The sequence below is a fragment of the Rhincodon typus genome, chromosome 4 (assembly GCF_021869965.1).
Source record: "Rhincodon typus isolate 14 chromosome 4, sRhiTyp1.1, whole genome shotgun sequence".
Classification (NCBI taxonomy): domain Eukaryota; kingdom Metazoa; phylum Chordata; class Chondrichthyes; order Orectolobiformes; family Rhincodontidae; genus Rhincodon; species Rhincodon typus.
In genome coordinates, this window is record NC_063335.1 from 101,183,756 (window position 1) to 101,199,697 (window position 15,942).

The 15,942-nt window shown below is 40.1% G+C and overlaps 1 protein-coding gene across 1 annotated transcript in view; it reads right to left on the minus strand.

The window, feature by feature from the left end:
* Positions 1–15,942, minus strand: part of adgrb1a (adhesion G protein-coupled receptor B1a) — a 618,149-nt gene that overhangs the window by 209,947 nt on the left and 392,260 nt on the right. Inside the window, exon 18 of the mRNA XM_048596183.1 lies at positions 813–916. Within this exon, the coding sequence (XP_048452140.1) occupies positions 813–916 (104 nt within the window). The remainder of the gene's footprint in view (positions 1–812; positions 917–15,942) is intronic.

The window sequence follows — 15,942 nt, forward strand, 5'->3', positions numbered from 1 at the left end:
TGCCCAGATTTGGACACAACACTCCAGCTGAGGCTGAATCAGTTCTTTATACAAGTTTAACCTGACATCTTTGCGTTTGTACTTTATATCTGTATCAATAAAGCTTAGCATGTTGTATCATTTTATTAACCACACTCACAATCTTAACTTGAACATAGAACATAGGACAGTACAGGCCCTTCGGCCCACAATGTTGTGCCGAACTTTTACCCTAACCCTAAGGTCTATCTAACCTCCACCCCTACCTTATACTATCGTCCATATGCCTATCTAATAGCCGCTTAAATGCCCCTAATGAGGCCGACTCCACTACCCTCTCCGGCAATGCATTCCACGCCCCGACCACTCTCTGAGTGAAGAACCTACCTCTGACGTCTCCCCTATATCTACCTCCACTCACTTTAAAACTATGCCCCCTTGTAATAGCTTTTTAAAATTTTTTTTAGGCAGCGTATGAGATGTTAACTTCAGTGATTTATGCACATATATACCACTTCACTCTGCTCTTGTACCCACTTATGCCTCACTGTGTTCTTCCCGCTAACATGAATCTATGGATCAACAGGCCACAAAAGACACATGTCTTGGAAGAAGTCTTTAAGACATTGATAGAATGGCAATTGATTCTTCATAATGACCCCTTTAGTCAAGGACATCAAGAAATGTGCTGCATTAAGTCAGTCATTTCATAAAATCGGTTCTTCGTTGGATCAAAAGCCGGTAATTATGTCAGAACTTGTCAACCAATATATAATCCCATCAAAATACATTGTAATTCAGTTTAATTAATAAAATAAAATTCATATCATTACCTCCAGACCGATACATAAATAATGATTAGCAGTAGAAGAGTCAATGAAGAAACTCCACAGCCAACGATTAGAGTGACTGAAGGCAGGATCACTTTGTCCATGTTCTAGGAGAAAGCCAGAATGAAGAATTTGTTAGAAATCGCAGCTATCAGTGAACACTTTCATCAAGCTTTAAAACATGACGTAAGGAAATTTTTCCACAGCAGCTTAAAGTGCCTAGGAAAATTGTTCCATGTTTATATCATGCGATATCGTGCTAGACCAGCAAGTTCATTGGTGCTAAGTCTTTGATATGGCATATGACTAGAAAGAAAAAGGGCTAGAGATTTAGGTTGTGCTGAGGTCAGGCAGCAACAGTAAAAATAGCACCACAAGTCTGAGTGCCCTTTTCCCTGGCTGCGTCTCTTTTTGTGGGGGGCAGGCGACAGGAAAGATAGATGAGGCACAGTGCTATCTGCCGACATACAGCATCTAACCCATTAAGGTTGGTCACGGACTATTAAAGGTCAGCTGGGATTTTTCTGGATCAATCTCCAGACCCCTACAAGCGCTGGGAGTCTGTTTAACTGCGCAGTCAGAAAGGGGGAAGAGGAGGAATTGGGTGGGGGTGAGGGAGGGGGGTTTGGGGCATATTCAGCACTCCAGGCAGATCACTATGCCATAGCACTGAAGGCTGCCTTGTCAAGACCCCACTCCCAGCTGCCACACAGCTTTTAAGTGCCCTTGTTATCACTTGTGGACCCTCTTTTGAGGGCTGGCATGCCATCTTTAATAAGATAATGAGTCCGTTCTCTCGCCATTAATTGGCTGCCTGGTAAAAAGGCTAACCATTGACCAGACAGACTGAAGTCCTACGCCACATTTCAGCCTGCTGATGGAGTTCGGAAGTCCACCCAAAAGTCTTGCCCAAAGTTCCTCTCATGATACAAAAAACAGAAACTGCTGGAGAAACTTCAAACTGAAGCAGGGTAACTAGACTCAAAATGTTAACTCTGTTTCTCTCTCCACAGATGCTGCCAGGCCTGCTCAGTTTCCCCAGCCATTTCTGGTTTTGTTTCCAATTTCCAGCAAGTGCAATTCTTTGTCCTTTCGATGCGCGTTCTTGTTTCAGTTCTCAGATTGTTAAACATGTTCACAGAGTTTTCCTTTACAAAAGACGTGCAACTGCAAAGAACCTTTTTTACGTCATTAGTTTTATGCTGCAGCCTGGTGTGGTTTCGTTCAAATTTCATGCGTATATCACTCGATATCAACAAGATGCATTGACACAAATCCTGGTCCAAGTGCTTCCAATCTGCCCGCAATTACATTTTCCCACAAGGGTTAAATCAAACAGGTGAAAGTCAACCACATTAGCCCAACTGCTTTCCAACCAGAGGTCACCTTATTCAAAACCAAGTACGATTCAAAACTAGGACCTTCTTGCCTTGTGCAGATTGATGCTGAACTATTTATCGTGTTTTTCCAACGTGCCGCATTGAAGTGACATAAAAATAAAACAAACATAGCCCAGTAGAGTGAAGGCAAAAATCTCTACAATTTGCAGTTTATCTGACTTGCTGGAATCCTAATCAATTACTTGCAAACATTAAGGGACATCAGAGAGATGAATTGTTTCACGTTGGGCAAGGAGTGGGGGGAAGTCAGGCAGAAAAGTCCACCTTCTTGTGGGAGGTTTCCAAGAATCACACATAGGTTCAAATTGGATATCTGCCCATGCTGTTATTACGAAGTGTTGTTTGTTTAAAATATAAGTGGCAATCAACTAACAGTAGAGGTGACTGTATAATTGCCCGATCAATGCTCTGTAAGCCATTTCCATTCCTAAAATAGGAGGCATCTAACATCTGTGCACATTTCCTGTCACTCTAGTTTCCATTATAATTTCAACATTCACATTTATAATGGAAACTGGTTATATAAAACTGGTTAGGCATTAACTGCATTTTCCACAACCCACTCTCCGTTCCTTCAGTGGAGGTGCTGCGATGCCAGCATTGTCACAGTAATTACAGTATGCAAATTTACATAATAAATGTGGGATACAGGAATTTGTAATCAAAGACAAAAATAAGGTCAGAACGTCAATAAAATGGACACTGAGCACATCTGTATGCCCTGCTCCAACTACTCTCTGCTCCTGAACATTGTCTCGTCTGCAGACAATGCTTGGTCGAATACTGTCTGTGTGCAATGCCAAAATGCATTGATCAGCACAATGGTAAAATCTTATATTCAGTTGACATTCATCATATTTCAGACATCACACACTGTTACAATAAAAAAAAAAACAAAAAAAAGTTAGAACTGAGACAGTAACATTTAAAATCAGCGACAGCCATTCCCTGAGTAATGTTGGTAGTTTTCAGCAGCTACAATTTAATGGATGTGCCTATTAAGAGTAGTGCCTTTTAAAGGGGCAGAGCAAATTTATAACTGAACATCACAGCCATTCATCAGATTCTTAATCACCCACCCGTAGACAATACCATGGGATATTATATTTTAGATATTGTTTGCTGAAAACCATTCCATCCTGACCTCACTGTTCTCCCACTATAACACCAAATTAGGAAAGAAAGGTAAATGGTTGAATAATAATTAAGAGGCTAGACGATTATAGATTCCCTATAGTGTGGAAGCAGGCCATTCAGCCCATCAAGTCCACATCACCCCTCCGAAGGGCATCCCACCCAGACCCAACCCATAACCCATAACCCTACATCTCCCATGGCCAACCTACCCTGCACATTTTTTGACTGTGGGAGGAAACCCACGCAGACATGGGGAGAATGTGCAAACTTCACACAAAGGGTCACCTAAGCGCAGAATCAAACCTGGGTCCCGGGGTCAGTTAACCAGTTAGCCACCGTGCTGTCCTATGCCTCCCATAAAATGTTGCACGCTCTTCATCGGAAACATTGGTCTTTTTTTTTCCTCTTTTCAACATTGAAGGGCCTCCAACAGATTTCTACGTTGAAGGGCCTTCAACAGATTTCTAGCATTTGTTTTTTATAACTCAAATCATAAGGAGCCTCTCACATTGGAAGTGGAGACAAAGTGAATATACAGAAATCTGACTGCAAATCTCAACAATTATTTTCCGAATTTCTTGGTTCTACTTGTTTAGATTAGGTTAAGAAAACTGAATGTTCCTGAAATGTAATTTAAAGATGCTGTGGTCACTAATTCCAGCAACTTTCCAAAAGGAAAAGTGAGGTGAACAATACGTTTTTAAACAATTTTGCTCAGAAAACTTCAATGTCTCAATACTTGTTTCTGGAGACTTAATTTGGAGACCCTCTTGAGTGCTAACATTATTTATGACTGAGGTAACATCTGTCTTAAATTTCTGTAATTACCATTCACTGCGGTTCAATTACACCCAAATATAATTTTACATTCATTCAAATGAGAAGATACATTGGTTTGTTTTTATAGCTATTGTCTGCAAAATTACATCTAACCATTAAAAAGAGAAAATAAAGCTAATCCCTCAACAAAGATTAAATGTATCTGATTATTTGCATAAAACGTTCCATTTCAGCATCAGATAATAACCCACATTGCTCATATGTTTCCATCATATGCTCTCTGTTTCCATCTCTGCAACCACCTGGAAACCAATATCCATTTCAAGCCCACCGACTCCCACAGCTACCGAGAAAACACCTCCTCCCACCCACCTTCCTGCAAAAATGCCACCCCCTATTCCCAATTCCTTCACCTCCACCGCATCTGTTCCCAGGATGAGGCATTCCACTCCCGAACATCTCAGATGTCCTCGTTTTTCTAGGACCGCAACCTCCCCCCCTCAGTGGTCGAGAACGCGCTCAACCGTGTCTCCCGCATTTCCCGCAACTCATCCCTCACACCCCCTCCCCGCAATAACAACCAGAACAGAATCCCCCTCATTCTCACGTACCACCCCACCAAACTCTGGAACCAACGCATCATCCTCCGACACTTCCGCCATCTGCAATCCGACCTCACCACCAAAGACATTTTTCCCTCCCCACCCTTATCTGCTTTCCGGAGGGACCACTCTCTCCGTGACTCCCTTGTTCGTTCCACACTCCCCTCCAGCCCCATCACACCCGGCACTTTTCCCTGCAACCACAGGAAGTGCTACACCTGCCTCTACACCTCCCCCCTCACCCCCATCCCAGGCCCCAAGAAGACTTTCCACATCAAGCAGATGTTCACCTGCACATCTGCTAATATGGTATACTGTATCCGCTGTTCCCGTTGTGGCCTCTTCTACATCAGGGAAACCAAGCGGAGGCTTGGGGACCGCTTTGCGGAACACCGACGCTCGGTTCGCACTAAACAACTGCACCTCCCAGTCGCGAACCATTTCAATTCCCCCTCCCATTCCTCATACGACATGTCCATCCTGGGCCTCCTGCAGTGCCACAACGATGCCACCTGAAGCTGCAGGAACAGCACCTCATATTTCGCTTGGGAACCCTGCAGCCCAATGGTATCAATGTGGACTTCACGAGCTTCAAAATCTCCCCTCCCCCTACCACATCCCAAATCCAGCCCAGCTCGTCCCCGCCTCCCTAACCTGTCCTTCCTCCCATCTATCCCCTCCTCCCACCTCAAGCCCCACCCCCATCTCCTACCTACTAGCCTCATCCCATCCCCTTGGCCTGTCTATCCTCCCTGGACTGACCTATCCCCTCCCTAACTCCCCACCTACACTCACCTTTACTGGCTCCATCCCCGCCTCTTTGACCTGTCTGTCTCCTCTCCACCTATCTTCTCCTCTATCCATCTTCTATCCGCCTCCCCCCTCTCCCTATTTATTTCAGAACCCCCTTCCCCTCCCCCATTTCTGAAGAAGTGTCTAGGCCCAAAACATCAGCTTTCCTGCTCCTCTGATGCTGCTTGGCCTGCTGTGTTCATCCAGCTCTACACCTTGTTATCTTAGATTCTCCAGCATCTGCAGTTCCTACTGTCTCTTGCTCAGATATCTGTACTTTACTGATGTTTTGGAGCATCAAATAAAAATCTGCAAGGAATGATAGTACATAGTCTAGTAAAGAACCAAGGTGAATACCTAAAGCTCAAAGAAAATGTTTTTTTTTTAAAAAAAGAGCAAATGGTTGTTATTTAGATGCTTCCTAATCAATTTGCTCAGAGATACTGCTACTCATCTCTCGAACAGGTGGAACTTGAACCCAAGCCTCCTGGTTCAGAGGTAGGGATGCTACCATTGCACAAGAGCCATCATGGCCATTGTTTAATGCAAACACACCAAATGTGTGATGGGTGCCTTCAACTGGCAACCAATCCCTGCTCCCAACTGCAAGTCAGGCCACTGGATCAGGCACCAAACTGTCAGTTGAGTACTGACCAGTAGGCTTCTTGGCCAATCAGTTGCCTCATCAGCGATGTCCTTGCCCTGCCTGAAGTTGCTGGTCATCAGAGATTAGCAGCCATTGGCAGCTAGAGGGCATGAACAAAGGCCCAGCCTGTGAATGCAGGAAGACCCGCACTGGCACAAAGGTAAATGTGTGTTTTGGGGGGAGGTGGAAATCACAGGGAGAGGGGAGTCAGTGAGTCAAAGACGGGATGGCTTTCAATGGACACCCAACCTGGCCCAATTCCTCCACCTTCTAGTGTCCCCTTCTGGCATGGAAGACAGGTCTCCCTTGTTTCTCTGTCAGCAAAGCAGATATTGTTCTTGCCTTTCAGAGAGGCAGGAAATCGGTCAGTGAGACCTGTAAGCAGACACGAAGGTTTGGAATATTTCTGTACACATTTACACCCAGACTGTGATTGCTGAGGCAGTGCGGCTGACGTTGCATATATGGACTTTCAAATGGAGAATGACAAAATACCACACGGTTAGACTTTTAAATAAAAAGAAGTAAATCAGATTGATGGACTGAGGCAGTCTGGATCCAAATCTTGCTAAGAGAGTGAAAGCAAAGAATATTGATGAATTCTTATTCTTCCAGGGAAAGAAGGAAGCAGGAATTCTCCAGGAACCTCTCTGAGGAACATTGTTCTCATTGATATAAAAATGAACACACACAACAGATGAAATTTAACAGAAATGTGTGAAGTAATGCACATCGGTGGGAAGAATAAGGAGTACTGGTTTAAACTAAATGAGACAAAATTAAAAGAGGTGCGGAAACAGGGAAGCATGAAAAAAATCTTTTATGGTGCCAAAACAAGGGGATGCTGTTTAAAAACATAAGGTATCATTGACCTTATTAATAGAGATCACAAATGCAAAACATAGGACACTTTGCAAAAAATTTAAAGAACGCTTGTAAGGCCCCAACTGGAGTATTATTCAGTTCTGAGCCCGATAATTTAGGTAGGATGTCAAGGCTTTATAGAAGATGATAAAGAGATTTGCAGGAATGGCAATGAGATAGCAAAGACTTCAGTTCTGTAGACTGACAGGAGAAGCTGGGCTTTACTTGCAGACTAAAAATGTGAACAGGAATTTTTTTAGGGTTGTCCGAAACCATGACAATTTTGAAAAAATACATTGAGGGACATTGCTTCCAGTGGCACAACAGCCAGAAAAAAGAAATTTCAGGTTTTTGTTTAGTCTTTCATGTGATTATAGGTTTCACTAATAAGGTCAGAATTTGTTGTCAGTTCCTACTTTCCTCTGAACTGAATTCTTTTCCAGGCTATATCAGAGAGCACGTAATAGTCAACCACATTTCTGTGGATCCGGAAGTACATATAAAAGACAGACCAATGTTGGTAGATTTCGGTCTCTAAAGGACACTAGTAAACCAGATACTTTTTAATGCTAATCAGCAGTGGTTTTGTGGTAATCTTGAGATTGGTTCTTAATTCCAGATTTATTAATTGAATTTATATTGCACCAGCATGCTTGTGGGATACGAAGTCATGCCTACACAGCATTAGCCTGGACCTCTGAACAACTAGTCCAGTGATATTACCACTATGTCAAAACTTTCTCATCCAAAATTATTGGCAAAAGAAAAATGATAAAATAGCAAGCAGTTGTGAAGCACAATCAGAAAAATAATCTCTGCTATAGGAAGGATATTATTAAATTGGAAAGGGTGCAAAAATGATTTACAAGAATGTTACCAGGGCTGGAGGGTTTGAGTTATAAGGTGAGATCTGGATAGGCTAGGATATTTTACCCTGGAGCATTGGAGGCTGAGATTATAGAGGTTTATAAAATCATGAGGACATAGATAGGCTGAATAGCCAAGATAGGGAAGTTTAAAACTAGACAGCATAGCTTTAAGGTGAGAGCGGAAAGATTTAAAAGGGAACTGAGGGACGACTTTTTCACACAGAGGGTGGTACACATGTGGAATGCACTGTCAGAGAAGCTGGGAGAGGTGAGTACAAATATAATATTTAAAAGACATTTGGACAGGTACGTGAATAGGAAAGGTTGAGAGGGATATGGGCCAAATGCAGGCAAATGAGACGAGATCAGTTTCCGAAATCTGGCCAGAGGGTCTGTTTCCGTGCTGTATGACTCTCTGACTCTAAAGTGCTGGAAGAGCTCAGCAGGTCTAGCAGCATCTGAGATGACAGAAACACAGCTAACATTTCAATTCTTCTTCAATCAGATTGGACTCAAAATGTTAACTCTGTTTCTCTGTTCACAAATGCTGCCAGACCTGCCCAGATTCTCCAGCAACTTCTGTTTTTATTTCAGAACCCCACTGTCCACAGTATTTTGCTTTTATTTTAACGGGCTATACATTGTATGACAATTTTCAAAAGTAAATCAGATAATTTAGTTAAAAAGAAATCATGTCCATGGTGAAAGACAGATTGGGGAGGAAAGTCGGATGGATGTACTCAACAGATATGCTGAACTGTATGATCTCCTTCTGTGCTGTTTCATTCTAGGATGCTATGATACCAAGAAAGACACCATGATAAGGATTACATTCACCCCCAAGGATGGCAGTGTGGCAAGATAATTACTGGTTTTATAAAATTAGTGCAACCAGTGTAACACTGGATTAGTCTGAACTGAAGTTCCCAATCTCCACTGCGTTCAGGAGTCACTACCAGGGTGGATAGAAAAACAAAAACAAGGGCTTTTAGAAGGCATCTGATAAGATACAGCAGAAAAATTGTCACAAAGCAATAACTTTGTGGCATAGATCAATAACTGGTTGGGAATGAGGTGATGGTCGGGGTAAGTAGTTCATTTCCTGATAAGCCAAGTGCGATATGTGGTATTTCTCAAGAATATGCATTTAGCATTCGGCCTTTTTCTACATCTATCAGTTAGACGTGTGGATGTCCTTGTATATCAAAGCTTGCTGATGATTTTTTTTAGGAGATATACATTTCGAAAATGTGAGAAAAAAATTGCAAATTAACATGGGCATAAACAGGAAAAAAAATCTATTGCACATAGAATTCAATGTGAGAAAAGGCACGGTCATCAATTTCAGACTACAGGAAGACTATCAGAATATTTTCTTAATGATGAGACTGACAACTGGGGAAAAGCAAAGGAATGTAGGCTTCTATGTATAAAAGTCACTAAGAACAGGTGCACAAGAATAAAATGTCATCAAGTACTCTAACAGCATGTTGGCCTTTATCTCAAAGCAGCTGGAATGCAAAAATAAGGAAATGATGCTTTCAGGGTAGAAAGACTTACATTTACCAAGTCTTTAATAACCACAGGCATCCCAAAACTTTATACAACCTAATATATTGTGTTTAAGCATAGGCACTGTTGTAATGTATGCAAAGGTCTCAGCCAATTTATGCATAGCAAGGTCTAAATGAACAGAAATGAGATTGAGGGGATTTAACTTTATAAGAGCTGCAGAGTTTAGTGTAGGAGATGGGAGAGCTGAAGCCCACAATATGTGATACCTATAGGATGTACAAAGTTCTGGATACTTTCTTCGCTCACATGAACAAATATGCAGGGTGTTCCTGACCTCAGGATATCCCAAACAACATTATAATCATTGAAGTATTTTTGAAATGCAATCAGTATTGCAATATAAGGAAATACAGCAACCAATTTACATGCAGAAAAACCCCACAGGCAGCAATGAGACAATGTTCAGATAATCTGTTGCTTTTTGTGCTTTTGGTTGAGGACTGTTATCCAGGACATCCAAAACTATGGCTTGCTCTACTTCAAGCAACAGCATGAAAGTTGCAAAACCCAAGAGGTCAGGCAGGGCTTCATCCAATTGGGAGCACCTCCAACACAGCAGCACTCCCTCAGCATTGGGCTGAACATCAGTTAGATTACATACTTGAATATGGGGAGCAGGATTTGAACCCACAACCTTCAAGCATGGTTGCACGGCCTCTCACTCAAGTCTGACAAATGACTTTAGTTGTACTTAGCCTTGATAAGACCCCAAATGGACTACTGTATTCAGCTTTTGGAATTCCAAATTTCATGAAAAGCTTGTAAGGCATTTCAGAGCAGAATCAACAGAATGACACCAGCAATGTAAAAGGTCAGATCCTGACTAAAGGGTGAATGAACTTGGTTAGCATCCCCTTTAGTTTAACAGATTGAGAGGTGATCTATTTGAGATCTTTAACTGGGTATGGTGAACAGGGTCTTTATTGAAGCTAGGCCACTTAATACCGAATTCAGAAAGCAAATGCTTACATAAAGCACAGCAGAAATCTGGAGCTCTCTTTCCAAAAGTCTATGAATGCTTAAGTATTTTGCAATTCACAACTCTGAATGATATATTTATATTTGGTAATGGTACCAAGGGATATGGAGCAAAAATAGATAAATGGAGGTGATATACAGATCAGCCACAATTTATCTGAGTTTCTGAGCAGACTCAAGCACTTATAAGACTTTGAGATGTGCATAGAATACCTACAATGCAGATAAAGGCCATTCTGCCCATCAAATCTGCTATCTGCTGTTCCTATCTTCCTCTGCACTTTGGGGGCTGAAAGCTTTATTTGATCGATAAGAAACTGACAGTAGAAAGAACCAGAAGTGAGAAAAGCAAGCAAATCCTACGCTTGAATTCTCAATAACAGTCTTACTTTCACTATCAAATCACAATTAAGGAAGTGATTATGATAGATATAGATGTGTAATGTCATTTAATGAAAGGAGGGAAATAAATTGTTGGTTTTTTGTAGAACTGTGCTCATGAAAGAACACCACACTGTCATACATGTACCTGACAGATTAATTAACAGATACTAATAATGATTGACCCTCAAAGTTAAAGTGCCATTATACAACCTTATGAGTTCAGGGGTTTAAACATATGAAAAAAACACAACTATTTTGATACATGTCTTATTATACTGTGTTTGTTTTGAAACTAATCAACAGCACAGGTAACCACTGAGTTAAACTGATTCCAATCAATTCTACCCGAGAGTTTTTTTTTAATCTCTCTGTTAGTTTTCCTGTCAAGATAATAATTAGGAAATTGAAAAACGGTCTACTCCCAAGCTTCTGCTGCAACAAGGCTACTGTTGGGACACGCATGAGTCATTAAGATTTTCCATGAAAGTGATGATAGTGTTGGGGTAGGAACATAAGTGGGAAATTCTTTGGCATCCATTTAATATCTCTATTTAACTGTAGTACAGCCAAGATCAGGATCTCAACGGTATGCTAGATCAACTGTGTGTGTTAAGCCTGCTATGAATTAATACTTCATTCCACTATGATGTGAAAACAGTATTCTTGTATGTCATTTCTCCATTTAAGTTTCTTTGCATCTCAACTGATCATATCGCTATTCAGTCTTCACAATAAAAAAATTCTTAAACTTAGTAATATTTTTATACTCCCCTTTCTGTGCAGAATTAATTTCCTTCCAATAAAATGAAAATGCAATATCAAAAATGTTCAATGGGGAAAATCTTAGGCAAATGACAACTTTCTACTACTCTAAGACCCTGCAATTCTGTTTTTCAGAATTGTCTTTCCCCCACCCAATTAGTTATTCATCAGTAGAAACAAATTCTTCAGTTTATGAGAAGATCTCCAGCTACAATCTTCACTAGTTTTAAATCTGGCATTGATCTTATATATAAGACTTTCACATTCTTCTATATGTTGCAAAGCATTTTATTCCATACTTATGCTGCAATGATTGGTAGATGTTCTTTATTGAATTCTAATTGCATGATAGTTCAACTGAAAATTACATTGTTCAATTTGCACTTGACAACAAGAACAATGATCACCTTCAAGATCAACATCATTAGGGTCTCCAAGAATAGACTGCATACAGAAATTCAGATCTGATTAATCAGATTACAGGTTTCTGAGCAGATGGACTTTGAGACAGATTGTAATTAAGCAAATGATCAAGACGCAAGATCCTCAGTAATACTGTGTGCAATATTGGCCTATGAATCCACTTAGTTTCCACATGATTTTCTTTGTCTTTTATATTGAAGCAGGCATCAATCCATTGAAATCAATAAGTGCCATATTAAAATAATTGATACAGGAATATCTTGACAAGGTGTGAAGTGTTTTCACTAAACTGCAGTCTTTTCAAGGTTAAAGTATCTCAATTTATCAGGCAATTTTGTCCGACTGGTCTTCTTCTAAAGAAATAGATCTTTTTATGTGAGTTTTCCAACAGGCTTAGTTTCCAGATCAATCAATAAAACTGTCACAAAGATTCTGCCTTATATTTGATATTGAGTAGTTTCGTGCCACAAAAAAAATGCTAGATTTACCGCAGCACGCCAGTGCAACCTTGTCTAAAGGTGAGGACAACATTATAGAATTGAGCATTCAGTAAAGACAGTAATGCAACATCAATAATGTCACTGTGCATTTCTGAACAAAGCTAACTACTATTTTTCTGTTCATCAAGGTCAATGGTGTTTGTAACGGAAAACTGAATAGCCATTCTAGGTTTTCATTCTGTGACCTACCTGAGCAACTTTATCACACCGAAGCCAACTAATTTCACAATATAAGCGTATTTGTTTGCCAGCGAGCAGATGTTTTCAAAGTATCATTGTGGGCTTGGTTTCAAACCAGGAATTGTCACTTTACAACACTGGATTGATTAGGAGCAACAGGACTATTGTTCAAATAACAGAATCTGTTCCAGTCAGCTTTCCATTACCCAGAATCCTACAAGTTTTTTTTTTCTCTTGAAGTATCTATCCAATTCACTTCTGTTGTATTTGCTTCCACTATCCTATATTCAGTTGATTCCATATCCTAACAACTTGCTATATAAATACAATTATTTTAATATATCCTCTCACTCTTTTACAATTACATAAATTTGTGCCCATTAGAAACAGTGAGTGCTACTTGTAAACATAGTTACTCCTAATTTGAAACACAGATACTGAACTAACCCTTTACCTTCCCTGCTCTGAGAGCAACCCCAGCTCGCGTAGCTGCTCCATATAACTGAAGTCCTGCATCACCAGTACCATTCTAATTAATCTCTTAACGTCCTTTAAATCTGTCCTAAACTGTGGTGTCCAACCAGAGACTTCTAATGGTATGGAATAACTTTATCAATACTTTAAAAAAGTCATATGCTTTTGCGGAGGCATGCAAAACATATCTTGCGACATTCAGAGATATGGGATACTCCATCTGCTTCTGTACCCAATTTAAAATTGGAGTTTTGTTTATATCACCCATTCCTATTCATTGTCACACGTCCCATTTCATCGATCTGTGCACCTGAAGTATGCTATTATTTGTATTGACCAAATAATGCCCCAAGACTCTGTAAATTAGAGGTCATGTGAATTCACGTACAGTTCTGAAGTATTTTCATCTATGACATATGTATTAAAATATGTCTAAAAATGGAAATAGGAAGTGCATATGTTCGTCTTAACACCAACATATTTCCATATGTGTAGCATGCTGGCTGTGTATTTTTGTTTTTAAGTACAGGGACGTAAATATGCATAATATTATATTTTCAATTTGATGTTTGAACATTGTATTTTAAAGCTGCTATCCACAACACTTAAAAGCTTGGAATCTCAAACTAATAGATCTAACTTGTCAAGATTGTTGACTTCACCATTCAGAGTTACTTGGACAAAATATTTGCCGCACATGTTACCAGGTTAACCATAGAACAGAGGGCATGAACTAGCAGAGATAGAACAGCCCAAATCCCATGCAGAACCAGCATTCTTTTCCAAAGTATCACCAGCTGCAGCTTTAGAAAAGATATCTCATCCATATATACAGTAAAGAACAAAAGAAAATAAATAATGTTTTTAAAAAATATCTTTACTATTGCTCTACCAAATTTCTAATTTTTAGTGTCAAATGAAATAATGGTCCAAATACATTTACTTATGGACAGTACCTGCAGTGTTGAACAGCTCATCGATGACATTCTCACTTGTGAGTCAGACCATACTTGAATATTAATCTCGGATTACACATCAATGCAGTACCAAGCAAATGTTGCACTGTCAGAAGTACTGTCTTTGGGTGATACATAACAGTCCCTAGCTACTTGGGCAGGTGGATGTAAAAGATCCCAAATTACTATCTAAAGGAGAGAAGGGAGCAGTCTTAGTGTCCTGGTCAATACTTAAACGGAACATACAAACTTGTGTATACCATTCTACCAATCAAGCCTGCTCCGTCATTCAATATAGTTATGGCTGATCAGTAACTTATGTTCTTCTTATCCCACTCTATCTCCACATCCTTTAATGTCATTGGTGTTTAGAAATCTTTAAGATATCTGCATTAACAATGCTCAATGACTGAGCTTCCACAGTCTTCTAGGATGAGGAATGTGTGAAATTGTGTCCATGGTTCTGAGCTTCCCACTCAGGGGAAACGTTTTTCAGTCACAAAGATCAGAACAGAGATAGCTGATCATTTGAGGCACATGGGATGTTCCTGTGATCAATGTAGCCACCATGTTTACATGAATATAGGTGGATGGTTGGTTGTGTCACTGGAGGGGCTCAGATATGAAGAAAAATTGGACAGTCTCTAGTTGCTTTTCCTTGGAGCAATGAAGGTTGAGAGGGCACCTGATCGAGGTATATAAAATTATATTAGGGTGATAGATAGCGTGATAGGAAAGCACTGTTTCTATGAGTAGAGAGATCAAAAACCAAGGGGTATAGATTTGAGGCGACAGGTAGAAGATAAAGATGAGAATTTGTTTCACTCAGAGTGGTGGGAGTATGAAACTCCTTAGCTGAAAGGTGAAAAACTCAGAAACTCTCAAGTCATTTAAGCAATATTTAAGATACTCATTGGAATTATGATAGCCTTCAGAGCTATGGGCCCATTAGCTGGAAAATGCATTTAGTGTGGTCAAATCTTTGCTGACCAGCATGGACATGATGGGCCAAATTGTCTCCTTTTGTCTGGAAACATGCAACAAAATATCATGGTGTTGCTGGATAAGCTAACGATGCAAATGCAAGTTCTATGTTTGCTACTATTGGCGAAACTATCATTCAGTTAGAAAGCTGCTTAGTGTCCCCTGATGTGAGGACTTAAATACCTACCTTGACTTTAAATGGGTTCAAATAAAAATTTACATTTATTCAGATTTGCAATGGAATATCTTTTTCCACTGAAGGGAGGAACGTACATTTATGTGGTGTGTTTTCTCACCTCAGAATTTTCAAAATCACTTCATAACTAAGAAGGCACTTTAAGACTGTCGTCATAGTTTTAATGTGGGTGAAAACGAAATATCTTTTCATCAACAAATCTCCCAAAACAGCAGTTAACAAATCGCTAAATTGAGTTTTCTTGCCATTACTTAAGAATGATGAAATGTTGGTCAGGGCACCAAGAGAACTCTGTGCTCTTTTTCAAATAATAGGATTTTCAATATATTACTGAACTATAACCTTTGTTTAACATCTTATTACGAAGTCTCTCTCTTCCAAACTGTAACACTCCATCAGCATTCCTCCCTTCTAATTCAAGTGCTCAAGCAATCCTGTGATGGCCAACCAGCAATTTTTGAATCTAGAACTGAAAGGATTGCCAACTGAGACAAGAGCAAGATGTTCACACTGATAACACAGTGTGCAGCTGGAGGAACACAGCAGGCCAGGCAGCATCAGAGGACCAGGAAAGTTGACATTTTGGGTCAGGACCCTTCTTCAGAAAAAGGTTCCCTGAAGAAGGGTCCCA